The sequence below is a fragment of the Pinus tabuliformis genome, chromosome 3_1, assembly GCF_031772625.1.
Source record: "Pinus tabuliformis cultivar Carrire ecotype Pingquan chromosome 3_1, CPIR1, whole genome shotgun sequence".
In the NCBI taxonomy this organism is placed as follows: Eukaryota; Viridiplantae; Streptophyta; class Pinopsida; order Pinales; family Pinaceae; genus Pinus; species Pinus tabuliformis.
In genome coordinates this window covers 156708842-156728105 of record NC_142301.1, presented here as the reverse complement: position 1 = coordinate 156728105, position 19264 = coordinate 156708842, and the positions used below count along the sequence as shown (strand labels likewise).

General features: G+C 41.4%; 1 protein-coding gene across 1 annotated transcript; it reads right to left on the bottom strand.

Moving 5' to 3' along the window:
- Positions 1-8295: 8295 nt before the first annotated feature.
- Positions 8296-17798, bottom strand: LOC149186269 (uncharacterized). Its single transcript, XM_089409281.1, has 2 exons — positions 16854-17798; positions 8296-9222 (listed from the first exon to the last, which is right to left on the bottom strand). Exons 1-2 carry the CDS (start codon positions 17796-17798, stop codon positions 8296-8298), a joined length of 1872 nt encoding a protein of 623 aa, XP_089265407.1.
- Positions 17799-19264: the final 1466 nt, after the last annotated feature.

The following is a 19264-nucleotide window of genomic DNA, read 5'->3' as shown; positions in this document are numbered from 1 at the left end:
ATCGACAGGGGATTAAGCCGCAATCTATAAGAATTTGACATCTGATTTAACCATCAAGGTGGCAGATGACTCATTCCACGACATAACTGAAAAATCGAACCGACGAAGCAAGCTGGCGCAGTTGCAGGAGGACAAGTGGCCACTCCCTGTGAGCTTGATGATGACGCCGAGACAGGGAACTCCAAGCGAAGCTGTAGCAGGCGATCCGACGGAGGTGGAAGGGGAATCGAACAACCATGAGATCGAATGGCTTTAAAGCATGCATAGACAAAGCAGAAGACACCAAACACTGAGAGGAAGACGGAGAAGAAAAGGAAGAAGACAAAGAAAACGAAGAAAAGATAGTGAAGCAAAAAAGCAGAAAGAAGACAGAGGGCTGAGCTGACCAAAGGCAACGTCGAGCGCCAGAGAGCTTGAGAGATTCAAGCCATCCCTGAGAGGATCTGTCAGGACTGAGCACCACATTGGGCTCCTTCCATTAAGGACTACAGAGGTCAAAGAGTTGGTAAGGAAAAGAGTCTATGCACTCTAGTGGCTTGGGGCATCCAAGAACCACCCTGCCAAGCAATTCTGTTTCAGGAGACTCATATTGAGCTCCTTCATGGTAATTCTCTACTTCAAGACACAATAAAAGAAGGCCACCACTGAGAGCTGGATCGGAGATGTAGCCCTGGAGGATAGGGAGAACTCCTTATAAATTTCTTGTGTTCTTGTTTTTGCTTACTGTGTCTCTGTTGTTTTCCATTTTCCAGTGTCTGTGTATTTTGCAATCTGATCGATTTGTTGCCTAAAATAACGTGGACACACACCAGCACATGAGTCTGTAATACCTTCATCTAATAAATCTTTAGCTGAGATCACTCATAGGGTGATTTTCAGATCACCTATGTATATAAATTATATGAGCATCAATGTACCAAAAAACAAAATATAACATCTTGATGCATAATATTTATATGTGTGCCAATGTATCATATAAAAAAATATAGAACATGTGCATAGTAATTATATGAACAATGGTGTGGTATGTTTAATTTATGCACGAGTGCATGTTAAAAATGTAAGTGCTAAATAATAAAAACCTCTACTAAGAAGGGAATATTTGTTATAAGCTATGAATGATGAAGGTTATAATGAAGGTTTTCATGAATTTTTTTCCCAATATCATAACACCAAAATGCTCTACTATAAGGTGCTTTTATTGTGTGAATTGAGACCCAATGTCAAAATTTAAGGGCCTCCTCCAAGAAATCCTCTAAGACCAAATATTAATCAGGGCTTTCAACAACCTTGGCTTCCCCTGTCCTTCTATTGGTCTAGGTTGTAGTAAATTTGGGTAGTTAAATATCAAAGAGTCTTACCTTTCCAAATTTTTGATGAAGAATTATGAGAGGCAATCAACTTGGGTAGTAAGCTCCCAGATCTCAAAAGCACATAGAGAGAAATTTAGATATCCACCTAGTACTACTATTCTCCATGGAGCCAAGAAATGTTAAAGAAATGTTCCAAAATCTCCAATATATCTAAGGGTCATAGATATTCAAATAAGTGATTTCTTTCCCCAAATTGAGAGAAGATATGGAGGTCCCTTGTCTTCATGCAAAATCCCACAAGTTCAAGAAAAAAAAGAAGGTTAGACTTCTAACCTTTGTCTATCCCTAAGACTTTCCTAAAGCATTTGCAGAACTAAAGACCTAACTCTTTAGAACCTTGGAGAGGTCTGGGTCATCTTTTCCCCATTTGACATTAGATCTTACGATAAGGTGATAAAGGGCTTATGCGAATCAATCAAACTTTTGATGGATAATTTCTTGGAGGGATTGACTAACCCTCTAAAATATAGAGCTAAAAATATTATCTTATACTATCCTTAGGGGATAACTATCCAAGGTCCTTGATTAGAGATTATTGATGACTAGTTTTGAATTCAAAAATTGATTCTTTCTACATAATGGACATGTATAATTTCTTTGTTGTTTGTCTAGCTCCAAAAAAAAAAAAAAAAAAAAAAAACTTCAATTTGTCATAACCCTCCCTCTGGTCCCTATTCAAAGATATTCTATCTTATTTTAGGAGGTTTGAGGTTGTATTTTTTAAACTTAGTTGAGAAAGAGTCTCCATGGTATTTTGAATTAGGTATTTTCTACTTGAGGGTAGGTGGGGCGTGGGGGGAGAGGGAGATCTTGAGGCTTGGAATGTGTGGAGAGGGTTCGTCCTATTCCATCTAGAGGAATGTGATCAATATTCGAAGTTTTTTAAACACTTGAAAATATAGAGAGGAAATATCCTTGACTAATCCTCAAATTAGGTTGCAGATTGACCTTGTCGGTCCTAATAAGTAATTGACTATAGGAATTTTCAATTGGAGGCGACAAGGGTGGAATTTCCTTACCCAATATGTACATGAGGTCTTGTTACGGAAAGATTCCCAAGGGGTGATCCTATTGTGCTTGAGTGAGATTTTATTCCAACTAAAGAGGTGATGATGCTTATGCAATTGGAGAGGTTTTTTGAACCCAAAATTTTCTCTTAAACTTGAGTGAACGACCTTTTATTGGGTGACCATATTCATAACAATTCTTGCATTTGAAAGAAATAGGGTGGTTGGGGACTAAAGGATTTATCCTCCTTCGCACATGCACTTGCTGCTAAGATGAGTTAGCTTATCCTCACCTCTCACAACCTCTAAACATAAGTAATCTATTACAAATACATCTGGCCACATCAGCTCATGGACTGGATACGTTTGCCCACTTGGCAGCGATCTGGGATATCAATGGTTTGGTGAGCGATCCTACACACCATGCCTACTATCAGGAATGGACTAGCATGGAGAATCAACAATGGCTCATATGTTCGCATTGGCATTGACCCTTGGTCGAGATGTGGGAACATGTTTCGATTACCTCTTGACCTCATACAATTTCTCAAACACAGGAATATAAATGTGATTGCTCATGTTGTTGATCCGAGGAACAACACTATTTTTTCACAAGCATGGTTTTCAGTAGAGTACTTGGGCATTCCTGTTCATTGGCAACAAGATTGGGAAGAATATATCACAGCGTTGACTGAATCACATGTCTGAATAAAATATGGGGCAAATGAACTCATATGGACCCCCGCTGAACATGGCACATACTCCTCGAAGGCTGGTTATCCAGTTATTCATATTGCTCACAGACCACTTGTGCTCTTGGATTGGTGGGGGAAGCTATGGAAGCTCAAAGGGCGCACGAAGCTCTTTATGTGGAATGTCATTCGTAACAAGACACCAATAGGGCATAATTTAATGCATCAATCTTTCTTCGGCCCCACCTGGTGTGTGCTTTGTCAACAGGCAGAGGAAACAAATGACCACCTATTCCTATCTTGCCCGACGGTAAATCACATCTGGGATTAGGTCCTTGCTGCCCTATCCATAACTATCAAATGGCATGGACACAATGTAACAGATGCCTGGGATCTTTGGGGAGCAGCATCCCTAAACACTAAAGTACACTGCCTTCCCCTACTGATTTGTTGGTCTATTTGGCTTGCAAGAAATGGGATTATCTTTAGAGATAAAATGGCTCGATGGCAGTCCACCATTGCAAAAACTGTTGTTGCATATCATGAAATACCAGATGAAAATCATACACCTGCTGGTCATGTTGTCTTACCTGAAACCATTGATCGCACTATTCCCTGGGCCTATTTTGATGGCACAATGTAAGCACAAGGCTGTGGAGGGGGAATCCTTCTACATAAAACTGAAAACCACCACTTCAAAATACAAATGGGTCTTGGAATGGGGACAAACAACTATGAAGAATTAATCTCTCTCAGACATCTACTACATTTTGCACTTGCACATGCATGCAATCATATTCAGATTTTCGGAGATTCAAAAATCATCATCAATTGGTTCAATAAGATTTTTGCATGTCATATGCACTCTCTTAGGAACACATTGGATGAAATCATGATCTTAAAAGCTCAATTTAATTATATCTCCTGTCAACATATTTACAGGGAACGTAATTCGGTTGCTGACCAACTTTCCAACGAGGCCATGACACATCACACAGGCTTGTGGATAATTCAAGAGAAGCATGGAGATGAACACTGTCAGTACTATCATCAGCCTTATATAGATCGGGCCTATCAGAGGGCCGAGATGCCCTAAATTTTCTTGCATTTTTTCAACAGTAATTATAACAGTTTCTAGATGACATATTGTATATATTTTTTGTTCATGAACTTATCAGTATACCCTGCATGGTAAATATGTACAGACTATATATTTTTGAATGGCTACGACCAACATACTAATATATATTTTTGAAGGCTACGACCAACATAATGCATATGCCAACATGCATCTACTACATGTAATTTTTCTAATTAATGAAAAGTTACGATTTTTCCTTAGGGAAAAAAAAAAAACAATTCTTGCATTTGAAGGTTACCCTTAATAGTTGAGGGCTTAATAGAATAATGGTAGCCCTTTTCAAATGACAATGAAGTACGCCAATCCCTTAGAGATATATTGACCCAAAAAATATATAATGATCCCCATGTATACAATGATCCAAGATAACCTATCTACCTCATAACACAAGCCTAGTGAATTTCCAATTTCCTTAAAGACTTTAACAAACAATCATAGGAATCCCTAGCATTCTTACCCAAATAGGGATGAAATCTAGTTGGGATGAGTGAGCATCAAATTCTGGGAGCCATGTTTTGAGAAATAAGGCCTGAGAGTTCCATTTCCATTAATTTTTTAAGGATATTTTCCACGTCCTTTATAGCCTTGAAAATCCATGTGAGACAACACTTCATGAGGACAATACATCATAACATATATCCCATAAAGGCACCAAAGTTTTCCTCTATCCAAATTTTATGCGATGTTTCTCTCATTCTCCTACTATGGATTCTATGAACAAGTGGTGATTCTTTGAACTCCATTATCTCATTAAGTTTCACACTATCTCTAAATAGGAGGTTGATGGATTCCACTTTACACTTGATTCACTTCATATGTCTATGCAGTTTCCCTGATCCTCCCAATCCCAAGTTATTCTATGCAAAGGCTCTAGTGCTAATGGACGGAATGCCATTGATTAGCTCATTATTAAACCTAGTTTGATGAACCTAAGGCTCTGGTGGCAATTTTAAATTCCTCCATCGAAACCATGGCCTAGATGGCCTACCATCATGTCTAGGGGAGTCATGTCATTCATATTAAAAGCACGGGATTTATACCTTTGAGGCAAGATTGACTCAACCATTGAATTTATAAGTAGGGAGGGATTTCCCTTACTTTATATATTTCCTGAAGCATACTTAAAAAATCCATCTCCATGAGAGACTCAAAATCTAGGCCAAGTTTATGCAAATGTGATTGCCATTTTAGAACTCCAAGAGGTCAAGTCAATTGGATACTGGCTAGATTGAGGACAAGCCAACTCTCCAGAAAAATCCAAGCTAACATTTCTCATGGGTGTAGATTTTGTCTCAACATTTAAAGGATATTTGGGGTCCAAAGTGTTCTGTATGTCCACTAGTTCATCCCAAATTTGTTTCTCCTCTAGTAGGTCATTCAAAAATTCCACCAAGTCTTCCTTCATTCACTATGGGAGAGGTTTGTAGAACACAATAGCAACCTAACATTCCTTAGCTCATAACCTTATTTTTGGTAGAAACCCTAGCTCCATTCTAGGTCTTCACATACCTTATTATAATTGCATTAATCATTACCCTTCTCCTAATCTAGAAATCATCCTTCCACAACAAATAATTCTTGTAGATAATGTCATGGCTTCCAATTGAGAGTGAGTTTCCATGGTATCTTATGGTTTATTCCTCTAAGGAAATATTAAGTCCCCCATCAAATCTATATGTGTGGGTGGTTTCTATTCACTTGAAATATCTCTCAAAGAACGCTTAGAAAACACCTCCCTATCCAAGACTTGTAAGATAGAACAAGTTAATGCAAGTGTAGTCCCCAATTTCGAACTCTAAGTGGCCAAGTCAACTGGCCAATGGTTATATTGAGATTGAACCAACTCACCAAAAATATTTGAATAGACATTTCTCATTAGTGCAGAGTTTGACTCAAAATATAAAGGAGAGATGGGGTCCAAAGTCTTGTGGATGTCCACTGGTTCAAACCAAATTTGTAGGTTCTCTAGTTGGTCATCTGAAAAACCCACCAAGTCTTCCTCCATTCACCAATGGGAGAGTTTTGTAGAGCAGAATTGCATACTAACATTCCTTAGCATGTAACTCTATTTGCAACGAAAATTGTAGCTTTGTTTCAAATCTTAGCACACCCTATTCAAACCACATTAATCATGACCCTTTATATATTTTGGAAATTAGCCTTCCACAACATATAATTCTTCTAAACAATAGTGTGGATTCCAATGAGGATTCCAGGACCTATAATAGGTGGTGTATGGTGACTATATAAGTCATTTTATTCACATTTTTAATTTGATATGATTGATTCAATCCTTTATCTCTCATGTGTGTATTACATTCATTACTAGGGTTTTTTGCAATTTCAACCACCATTAATGCAATTCATAGTTTACCACTCATAGAATTTTGTAAAAAACAATACAAATTATTCATAATAATAATATGCACTTCATACTTGCCCATGGGGCTTTGGAATGACGGTGAATGGGTGCATAGTTAAGGCACTTCGTGTGTTAGGTCACTGGTTCAAATCCCCCATGGGTCTTACCTACCAAAATATATATATATGCACTTCATACTCTACCACTCTAGGGTTTCAGTCATTTTTTTTTCAAATGAAGTCATTAATATTTCTTAATATAATTTTGATAAATTATATTAAAATAACATAAATAATTTGTTAAACATTTTTACCACATAATGTAAGTGTATAAAGAAAGCATTTATTTATGGCGTAGTCAAACATATAGACAAAATATATGGCAATGCAATTTCAGTTTTTTTTTGCTATATATGCCGGTTACATATGCTGTAGAAGAAGCAGAGTGTCTATCAACACTTAAGCAAAGTCCAAAAAAGCAGAAACAGGTGCCTTGATCCACGCAGGGAGGCACATTGCTAGTTCAACAAAAATTTGAATCAAAATTGCTCTTGTCAAAGAGTACTTGTCAGTTATGTGTCTGATAATTTAAAGCAAATATGAATATTTACAGATGATAACTTATGATGAAAAACATGTTCCAGGCTTCCCATGAGCCCTTTAGACTAGCGCATCTATATACGGCTGGTGGTAATACTGGTAATGGTGCCCGTCCTTCTGTTCCTGGATCAGCTAGATGCCGGGAGGCATGTCCGCAGCTTCTTTGGATAAGTGATCAGCACCTGAATTTCATTCCCTACAAATGTGAGAGCATACGAAGGAGTCAAAGAAAGTGATGAGTCAAAGTGCCTCGTCTAGAATCTGTTTCAGAGAAAAAACAGAACAAAATTATTTTTTGTTTAGCTAGTCACATATTACTTTTGAATCGCCAAATAACTGAAGAGCTCTACAATGTTTTTCCAGTGCAAATTGGATGAGAAATTTGGCTGAGGATAATTCTGCAAAGTTATTTGAGCCTCTTCCCAGGCCCATTTGCAGTTTAAAGAAATAGGAGTCTGATAAGAACAATAAGGCCCCTCCCCCACAGCCCTGCTCTTGAGCAGAGCCATCAAAGTAAGCCCAGGGAAGCAGGTGGTTGATGGATTCAGGGACGATGGATCTGGGCTGGTGGATGACATCCTCTTCAGGGATGATGTTAAAATCATGCATGATACGGGCCGATATGGAAGGCCAGTGGGGCGAGATGTTCTGGAAAATGAGGTTGTTGCGGGCTATCCAGAGAGCCCAACATATTAGAAGGGGAAGATTCCTGGTTTTAGGTGGGGCTGCACTAGCCCACCAGTTTATCCAGGCCTCGTAAAGTGACACTCCCTGCCATCTACAAGGGGTGGATAAGGATGAAGAGGACAGGCTCCAGAGGTCTTTTGCAGCCTGGCAATTCAGGAAGAGGTGATCCACAGATTCATTATTGCTTTTACACAGACAACACCAAAAAGGTCCATGCTGTGCTCGCTTAAGGAGGTTGTCCCCTGTTGGGATTTTGTTTTTAAGGATTGTCCACATGAGGAGGCGGGTTCTGGGGGGGCCTTAAGCTTCCATAAAAGGTGCCACCATGCCTCAAGAGCTTGAGGTTTATATTTGTCTGCTAGAATCAAATAACCCTCCTTAGGAGAGTATTTCCTAGACTTTGCATGAGCCCATATTAATTCATCTACTCCTTCTCAGATTCTGACTTGAGCTTCAGTCAAAGCCGCTGTATAACTATTCCAGGTCTGTTCCCATTGCAGAGGAATGAGCAGGCTTTGAGCTGATTTCCAGGCTTGTTGAAATATCGAGGTATGTTCTGGGTCTGCAATTTGGCTGATATGAGTAATACCCACTTCCCTGAGGCAAACTTTAAGCTCAGGAGGCAGTCTGTGGGCATTTCCGCACCCTATCCAGGGATCCTCCCCGATCCTCACAGCGTTTCCATCTTGTATTCTCCAGATGAGGCCCGATCTGATGATCTCCATAGATTTTAGCACTACCTTCCAGATTACTGATATCCCTGATGTGGTTCTTATAGGTTGTCTTAGCCAATCCAGCACATTTAGAGGGGCAATATATTTGGAGATGGCCACCTTTGTCCACAGGCTATTTGAGGTGATGATCTGCCAGCCTAGCTTTGCTGCTAGTGCTGAGGAGAAATCCTCCAACTTCTTAATTTCCCTGCCTCCCCATTTTTTTTGGATGGATAGAGCTTCCCATTTGACCCATGCAAAAATTTTTCCTGATTGATTGCCTTTCAATAGGAACCTATTGCATAGGGCTTGTATTCTAGCAAGAATGCCTATCGAGATCCAAGTCAGGGCCATCCAGTATACTGAAGTAGCCTCCAGTACTGCTTTTATTAGTGTTAATTTGCCAGCCCTGGATAAGTACTTGAGATACCAGATATTCAACCTTTTTTCCAGTTTTGCTATAAGCCAGACCCAGTCTGCTATTTTGTAGCCCAGGGGTTTGAGCTTGTACCCCAAATATCGAAGCCCCTCCTCCATTCTTAGAAGGGTGAAGTTGAACTGAAGGAGGGCATAATGAGTCTCATGGGGCGAGCAGCCGGGTGCTGTTAATGTGGACTTGTTGTAGTTTACCATCATCCCAGTAGCTGTCTGAAATAGGGAGAAAGAGTTCTTCAGGGATGTTAGGTCCCCTATTCCTCCATTAAGAAATATCAAAACATCATCCACAAATAACAAGTGAGTCAGAATGCATCCATCAGTGATTTTGATTCCTTGGAGTCTGCCTCTAGAGTGATCTTCTTTGATGAGCCTGCTCAGACCTTCCATGATAAGCAGAAAAAGCAATGGGGATAAAGGGCATCCCTGTCTAAGACCTCTCTCTGAGTGAAAGAAGGGGGAAGCCGCTCCATTTATCAACACACTGAAAGGTATGTTAGAGATACAACACATTATCCATTTGATGAAAACAAAGGGAAACCCTAAATGAGTTAAGAGCATTCTTAAGTAGAGCCAGCTTACTCTATCAAAGGCTTTTGAGAGATCCACCTTAAGGATCATTCCTTTCAATTTCTTAGTCTGAAGGGTATGCAGGACCTCCTGTGCTGTTCCAACTGCCTCATGGATTTTCCTATCTTGGAGGAAGGCAAACTGCTCTAGAGAGATATGGGAGGATAGAATAGGCCGCAGGCGATTGGCTATAATCTTAGCTATGATTTTGTAGATGCAATTACACAGTGAAATGGGCCGAAAATCGTCGAAAGAGGCAGGGTTGGCTGATTTGGGGATGTGATCCAGGTGGATCTTTAGATATAATGGCATGGAAACTCAGAAATCAAAGTGATCGGAATGAAGTCAACTCAAGACCATAATGTAGATCTCGTCTTTATGATTCCAATGGTGCAAACAGTACTTCAATCCGAGTTAGGATGATGAAGTTATTGTAAAAAGAAGGGTTCTTCAATCCTTAAGGAAAAGAGGAATTTCCTTTAGAAATTGGTCTTAAAGCCTTAAAGGCAAATCACAATCGGAGGTCGCATGAGGACGGACTTAAGCATTGGTCCATGGAACCCCCAATCGTCGATCTCCGATCAAAGGCAATCGCAATGGGCGGTCATATATATATATATATTTATATTGGCGATTGGGCAGTCGGATCGGCGATACACTGATCGGCGGAACCATTATCGGGGCGATATATGAGCGGGACTGACACGATCGACTGATGCCGATATCGACGGTCGACCCTTCCCCGTGAACAGGACCTATGGACCAGTGAAACACTGATCTGCGACCTTGGCGTGGACTCGATATAGACTATAAGCTCTATTTAATGGTTTTTGAGGTCTGGGCATATGGTTTTTCGGCAAATTTGCAGTGTTTTTCGAGGTTTTGAAGCCTTATCAAAGCAATGATAAAAAGATCATTTTTAGGAACGGTTGCACCCGCCAATCCTTCCACTCTACCAACCTCTCTTATTAACCAGGCATGCCCCCTCTTAAATGGATCTTGTCTGAAAATCCTTTATAAAATAGTATCAATGGAAGAGCATGGAAGGAGGCAATTTTAATGGTTGCAGCACGCTGTTTCGTAGAGGCCGAGAGCATCTGTTGAGCTGTTTTGAATAGTTACACAATTCCAGTCCCTTCTACAGCTGCGGGAAGCTTTGGTGCTGCACACCACTCCATCTCAGGCATTCATTTCATTACCATCAGGCATATTGGAGGTATAAGCCTCTTTATGGACAGATTGATGAATGTAATTCTGTTTATTCATGCCATTTAATAAGAAAGGCCTCCCCATTGTTGAGCTAGGCCCGGAGACATATTCCAAATTGGACGAACTCTGTTATTAAGCCTTGGTGTTCTCTTTCATGCCTTCTTATGTGTTTTCTTCTTCTTTTCAAATGTGCACATTTATGTGTTAAGCTACAATTTTATATACAATTCTTTTATTTACATCTATAAGTGAAAACATCCTGGATCAAGTGGTATCAGAGCAGGACTTTTTAGATGTGATTTTCATATTTGTATGCTAACAAGAGGCAGGCTTCAAAGAGGCGAAGGGAATATAGAACCTTTCGATCCAGAGGCAGGATGTGCACCTCGAAGAAGAAACATGGCTAAAGAGGAAGCTCGTATTGAAGAGGAGTGCAATTTCAGAAAGACTTTCTACTCAATGGCAGAGAATATCAATCAGCTGGTTATAAGACTGGAAAAAGCTGAAGAGAGGAATCCAGAAGGACAAGGTTCAACACATGGGAATGATGGAGAAGAACCCCCTCCTTCTCCTTTTGGTGGTGAAGGTTCTTCTTCTCCTCACCACCATAATCAGAGAAATCCAAAGGATGCATCTAAGAAACTTTTTTTTTAAAATTAGACGTTAAATTTGATCTTCCTGTGTTTAAAGGTGAAAGTAATGCAGAAAATCTTAGCAATTGGATCAAGCACATTGAGGTTTATTGTAGGATTCAACAAATCATAGAGGATGAGTCGAAAATCCAGCTAGCCTCTCTACGGCTGGGCAGCACAACTCTCGTTTGGTGGGAGAGTAAATTGCAGAGCAGTAAAAATGTGGGTAAGCTCTTTTCCTCATGGTTTGCTTTTACTTTTGCATTAAGGGAACAATTTTATCCCTTAGGATACAAACATAAAGCTTTGATGAATAGGCAATATTTAAGGCAAGGAAAAGGCCAGGACGTTTAGAGTTTTACAGAAGAATTTAGGAAGCAAGCACTGAATTTCGATATTGCACTAGATACACCTGAAGTTGTAACTAAGTATATTGGCTCACTGCATAGTTATATTTGACATTCATTATTGTTGTTTGAACCAACCACTATTGACGCAGCTAGTGTGAAAGCAATTCATATTGAGAACAAGGGCAAGAATGAAAGAGAGGACCAATCCAGAAAGCCACCATTCAAACCTCCCAATGGCAAATCCAAAGTGAAATGGAAAGGGAAGGACAAGAAAACAACAACAACCAAAGAGGGAGAGAGGCCTTATTGCAATCATTGCGAGAAAGAAGCCCACGATGATGATCACTGTTGGAAGCAACACCCAGAAAAATGCCCAAAGAAGTATGGAGGAAAAGGGAAGCAAAAAACAGTGGCATCAGCACAACAAGACCTTGGATCAGATTCATGAGATGAAGCTGGTCACAGCAGCAGGAACAAAGGGTACCTTTACACCTCTTGTTGATTCTAAATCACAGGGAAGCACCAGTTCTGTAGATGAGTCCATTTCAAATGATAAAAAAAAATTGAATTATTTCATATCAGAGTTGTAGTAAATCATACCAAGGTAGAAACTCTGTTTGATACAGGGTCCCAAGCTAATTTAATTGCAGAATGCCTGGTAAAGAAGCTTGGCTTAGAAACAAAACCGCACCCAAAGCCTTACCCACTGGGATGGATACATGATAAAGCTAAATTAAATGTAACCCAACAGTGCAAGGTAAAATTTGTGATTGCTTCTAAGCTGGTGGATGAAGTAGAGATGGATGTTATATCGTTGGACATCTGTGGCATGGTATTGGGGAGCCCCTACCTGTATGACAGAAAGCTGTATTTTTCTGCCATGAGAATAAATACCACATCACTAAGGATGGGATAGAGTACATAGTGCGGGCTCATCAAAACAAAATTAATGCCAGCCTTGTAAGCGCTGGGCAGATGAAACGACTGGTGAACTCCAACAAGGCCTGTATGCTTATGGTCATCAGGGAAAAGGAGGCTGATTTCGCAAACGCGTTCCAAGGCTGCGATGGTAAGCATAAACAAGAATTTATGGATTTGATTGCTGATTATAATGCATTGTTTCTGGAGCCGCGGGGAGTACCTCCACAAAGGGAGATCCAACACGAGATCCGCCTGTTGCATGACGCCCCTCTGCCGAATATCGACATGTACAGAATGTTAGCAATCGAAATGGAGGAGATCAAGCGTCAAGTGCAGGAATTGCTAGACCAAGGCATGATCAGGCTGAGCTCCTCCCCATGCGGGTTGCTGATTATTCTAGTGCCCAAGAAGGACGGTAGCTGGAGGATGTGCATGGACTACCGCGCGCTCAACAAAATATCAATAAAAAATCGCTATCCCCTCCCACGCATAGATGATTTATTGGATCAATTAAAAAGTGTTGTATATTTCACAAAATTGGATCTGCGCAGTGGCTATCACCAGGTCTGAATTGCAGAGCAGGACGTGTGGAAAACCACTTTCAAAACCAAGCAGGGGCTATTCGAATGGATGGTAATGCCTGCAACGCTCCAGCCAGCTTTATGTGGGTTATGAATCACATATTTCAACCTTTCATTGATGAGTTTGTTCTTGTATATTTAGATGATATATTAGTTTTCAGCAAGAGTTGGTTTGAACATATGATTCATGTAAAGAAAGTGCTTGATGTGCTGAAGAAAGAAAAACCCTTTGTAAAATTGTCAAAGTGTGAGTTCGGGAAAACCTCTTTGGGTTACCTAGGTCATATTGTTGGTCATGGTCAGTTAAAAATTGATCCCACTAAAGTTGAAGAAATTGTAAATTGGCCTAAGCCTACTAGTGTAACTGACGTCTGTAGCTTTCTAGGTGCAATCCAATACTGGAGGAGATTTATTTCTAATTTCTCTATTATTGCAGCACCCTTGCACACATTGACAAGTGTGAAACAGGTCTTCCAATGGGGAGGAAGACAACAGAAGTCCTTCGAAACATTGAAGGAGAAAATTAGCATCGCGCCAGTCTTAGCCTTACCCGATCTCCAACAGCCATTTGAGATCGAAACCGATGCCAGCGATTATGCCATGGGAGTTGTATTAATGTAGCAAAAGAAGCCAATTTGTTACCATTCTGATAATTTTTCTCAAGCTGTGATAAACTATCCCACCTATGACAAGGAGCTTTATGCCTTGGTGCAGAGTGTGAAAAAGTGGAAACACTACCTGATCGGCAAGGAGACCATCATCCATACAGATCATCAGCCCTTGCAGTACCTTCAGTCACAAACCAAGTTGCAGCAAACTCATCATTTCAAGTGGATGGGCTTTCTTCAATAGTTTCATCTGGTAATAAAGTATAAGAAGGGCACTAGCAATAAAGTGGCCGATATGCTATCTCGCCCTCCTATTTCTGCTTCTGTTATTTTGCATAATGCTTCGTTGTCTTTTGAAAGTTATGTTGAACAATATGCTAATGATGATGACTTTAAGGAGGTTTATGCAAAACTAACCCATGGTTCATAGGTGGACAACTATCACTTGCAGGGGAAATTGTTGTATCACCTTGGTAAATTGTGTATTCCCACAGGAGAAAGAGTGCATGTAATTCGAGAGGCCCACACCTCTCTTGTGTCTGGACACTTTGGTGTTGAAAAGACTTTATGTCATGTACAAAGATTTTGTTTTTTGCCTCATATGAAAAACATTGTGACTCGCTATGTAAAGGGTTGTGTGATGTGTTCTGTTTCAAAGCCCTCTAATAGAAAACTTGGGCTCTACACACCACTCCCTATTCCGAGTCGTCCATGGGAAAGTGTGTCAATGGACTTTGTAGGAGGTTTACCTTTGTCTAGGAAGGGTCACGACTATTTGTATGTTGTCGTTGACCGTTTTAGCAAAATGTGTATTCTTATGCCTTGTAAAAAGCATATTACTGCAGAGCAGACTACTCTTTTCTTTCAGTATGTTTGGGTCCACTTTGGATTACCCACATCAATTGTGTCAGATTGAGACTCTCGCTTCCTTGGAGAGTTCTGGACCAGCTTGTGGAGGATGATGGACACCAAACTAAAAAGAAGCATGGCATTTCACCCGCAAACCAACGGGCAGACAGAGGTTGTTAACTGTACCGTGGTACACCTATTACGAGGCTATTGTGGGAAGCATCCCAAGTTGTGGGATGAACATCTCCCCTATATACAACATTCCTATAACCGAGCAGTGCATTCATCGACACAACGTTCACCATTCGAGACATGCTTTGGTTACCTGCCAAAGGACCCTTTAGACATGGTCTTTGGAAGGGAGGATGGCTCCAGTGGATGTAATGATAAAGACAAAGCTTAGCAGTTCATTCAGTGAATCCAAATGATTCACCAAGCAGTGCAAGAACAGTTGGAAAAGAGTCAAGCCCGTTACAAGGCTCAACATGATAAACACCGATTTGACCATCAATTCTAAGTGGGCGACAAGGTGTGGTTCCACATCAACAAAGACAGGATGAAGGGGGAAGGAAAGAAGTTGCGGCCAATCCGGTATGGACCATTCACCATATTGGAGAAGATTGGGAACAATGCCTTTCGTCTTGACTTGCCGGTATATATGCAGATGTACTCAATAGTGAATGTGGAGAACCTGAAGCTGTATGAACCACCTTTGATCATGGACAATGATGAGGTGGGCACAATTCCTACCATCGATGATTTTGCACCTGAATATCTCGATGAGTTACCTGAAGACATCATCCTCGACAAAAGAACTAGGACTTCACGGTGAGGAGATGTAGAATACCTTCGAGTTGGATTCAAGGGAATGCATCCTAGCAAGGCCAGATGGCTGGAGAAAGAGAAAGTGAGGGCACAGTACCCTCACTTTCCAATTGAATAATGAAAATCTTTTTGCGGTCCAAAAGCTCCTCAATGGGGAGGATTGATCCAGGTGGATCTTCAGATACAATGGCATGGAAACTCAGAAATCAAAGTGATCGGAATGAAGTCAACTCAAGACCAGAATGTAGATCTTGTCTTTCTGATTCCAACGACGCAAACATTACTTCAATCTGAGTCCGTATGATGAAGTTATTGCAAAAAGAAGGGTTCTCCAATCCTTAAGGAAAAGAGGAATTTCCTTTAGAAATGGGCCTTAAAGCCTTACAGGCAAATCGCAATCGGAGGTCGCATGAGGACGGACTTAAGCATTGGGACATGGAATCCCCAATCGTTGATCTCCGATCAGATCGGATTGGTCGATCGGAGGTAATCGCAAACGGTGGTCATATATATATATATATATATATATATATATATATATATATATATATATGTATATGCTTATAAGCTCGATTTAATGGTTTTTGAGGTCCAGGCATATGGTTTTTGGGCAGATTTGCAGTGTTTTTCGAGGTTTTGAATCCTTATCAAAGTAATGATAAAAGGCCATTTTCAGGAATGGTTGCGCCCGCCGATCCTTCCACTCTACCAACCTCTCTTATTAACTAGGCATGCCCTGTTTTAAATGGATCTTGTCTGAAAATCCTTTATAAAAGAGGATCAATGGAAGAGCATGGAAGGAGGCAATTTTAATGGTTGCAGCACGCTGTTTCGTAGAGGCTGAGAGCATCTGTTGAGCTGTTTTGAATAGTTACACAATTCCAGTCCCTTCTACAGCTGTGGGAAGCTTTGGTGTTGCACACCACTCCATCTCAAGCATTCATTTCATAGCCATCAGGCAGATTGGAGGTATAAGCCTCTTTATGGACAGATTGATGAATGTAATTCTATTTATTCATGCCATTTAATAAGAAAGGCCTCCCCATTGTTGAGCTAGGCCCGGAGACGTAGTCCAAATTGGACGAACTCTGTTATCAAGCCTTGGTGTTCTCTTTTGTGCCTTTTTATGTGTTTTCTTCTTCTTTTCAAATGTGCACATTTATGTGTTAAGCTACAATTTTATATGCAATTCTTTTCTATACATCTATAAGAGAAAACATCTTGGATCAGGATGAGAGAAATGAAAGTGGAGTTGAAGGCTTCCAACATCTTGCCCTCGCTCCTAGAGGCCTCAACTACCTTGAGAAGATCAGGGCCTATAGTTTCAAAGAAGGTCAGATAAAACTCCACTGTCCAGCCATCCAGACCTGGACTCTTGTCTCTCTTGAAGCACTTGAGAGTGGCCTCCAGTTCGCCCATCGAGACCTCCTTTACCAAATCCAATGCCTCCTCTTGATCCACAAAGCGGGGGAATAGTTGGGCTACTCGAATGATTTCCGCTAGGGAGACATTGGTGGGAGCTCTGTAAATCTGCTTAAAGTATGAAGTAGCCATGGCTGAAAGCTGAGGAAAAGTGTTTAAGGGGATCCCATTCTCATTATTGAGCTGCCATATGGTGTTTACTGCTTTCCTCCCATTTGCAAATTTGTGATAGAATTTCATGTTATCATCACCTTCAAGTAGCCAAATTTCCCTACTTTGCAGTCTCCATGTCTCTTCTCTATCCTTTAAGATTTTGCCTCGAGAGGCATATAGAGATTGCAGCTTTTCCTTTTGATCAGGAGAGGAGAAGACTCCCCCCTTGTCATTCTCATAAACAACAATCTCTGCTTTGGTCTCCCGGAGGGTTCTATCATCCATCACTCTCTTATTATGTGCCCAGGATTTTGAGAGTTTCTTCAATTCTTTTAGATTAGCCACAAAGCCCTCTGCAATATTCCCTCTAGCAGCAGGGGGGTGGGCCTGCCAGAAGGTCTTGACCATGTGAATATAGGATGCCTCTTTTAGCCAGGAAGAGTTGAATTTGAAAGGACCCTTAGGCTTTTCTATCCTTCCTCTGATTTCAAAGTAGATGGGCAGATGATCTGATAGTCCTCCTGTGCCAACCCATTGCCTGAGGTTGAGCCCTGAGCTAAGAAGGCCTTCCTTAAGAAGGAAGCGATCTAGTCTTCTGGAAAGGCTAGCTTCCCCAACTCTGTTGTTCCTCCAGGTGGGCTGCAACTTTGCTAAGGGAATGTCCACCATGTTGTGTGCTTCCAGTATGTACTCAAAGAAGTCTGAGTGGAGGTTAGACTGGGCATGGTGACCCCAGGATTCCGAGTGACCTAATGAGAAATTAAGGTCCCCTCCCAGAATTAGAGGTTCCTTCTGGAGAAGCTCAGAGCTCAAGAGTTTTTCCCAAAACTCAGTCCTATGGTGACAAGGGGCATACACATTAATGAGCCTGATCTCGGTGCTCAATTATGCTAAAAAAATATTGGCCCCCAGGTGCCCAGGGCCACCCCAACAGTTAATGAGATTGATGGTCCGTGTGTTGTAGCCTAGGGCCATGCCTCCAGATCTCCCGGATGCGTCTAGGGCCTAAAAAGACCAGCCCGGGAGCATCGAAATGAGCAAACCAGAGATAGCTTCAGCACTACCCAGGGTTTCTTGCAGGAAAATAATATCAACAGGGTTTGTCATGATCAATCTTCGAAAAGCTAGTTTCTTATCGGGCCTAGCTAACCCTCTACAGTTGAAAGAGAGAATCTTCATAAGGGGGGTTCAGCCGGGGTGTTCTCTGCTCTAAGGGCCCTGTGGATAGTAATTTTCCTTCCTGAAGCTACATCCTCCCCAGCTTGTAGTTTAGCTTTGGACAGGGAAGATGGTCGGCCTCGAGGGAGCTTTAGAGGAAAAGGAGTCGAGTCAAGACCAATGCCTAACAGGTCTGGGACAAGGATCCTTGACTTGGAGCGAGTCGGGTAACGGGGAGGGGGGAGTCCTGGTTCCAGAGCCAAGGGAGGGAGAGGGGAGGGTTCCGGAATGGATGGAGGGATGAGGGATACAGTAGGGAGGGACGAAAGGAGAGGACAGGTCGCAGGGGTAGGGGACTGAGACGGACCTGCATTAATCTTAACATGAGCAGATGCAATAATGGAGGAACTATAAGAAGGAGAACAATTTTGAGAGGAACAGGGGACCGAAGAGTTCTTACCCGGAATACCCGAAGCCCTGACAACCGCCCTTGCCCTGGTGAGCGGAGGAGAGGGAGGCCGATACTGTGGTTTAGCCCGCTTCTTCGAGGCCTCTTTGGAAAGAGTTCCTTGGACTGCTTCAGAGCGAGCATGAGTCTCTGCCTCTCCTGGTGGAGGGGGTTGTTCCTTTGCTAGATGGTTCCTTGCTGGCATTTCCTTGCCTGTCTCCCTTGCCTTGGCCTTAGAGATAAGAGGGCAATCCTGAAAAAGATGGCCAACCTTATGGCACCTTCTACAGCGGAAGGGCACCCCTTCATAATCCAATATCTGCGATCTTGAAATATTTCTCCATTGGAGAGTAATGTGCTCCTGTAATCCCTCCTTGGTGTCCAAATGCACCAAAATTCTTGCATATGCCATCATGCCAGTGGATAGATAGGCTTTGTCATGGTCTAAGTATGTGCCTAAGGTATTGCCAATGCAGCGAAATACATCCTCGGACCAGAACTGAAGTGGAAGACCTGGTAATCTCACCCA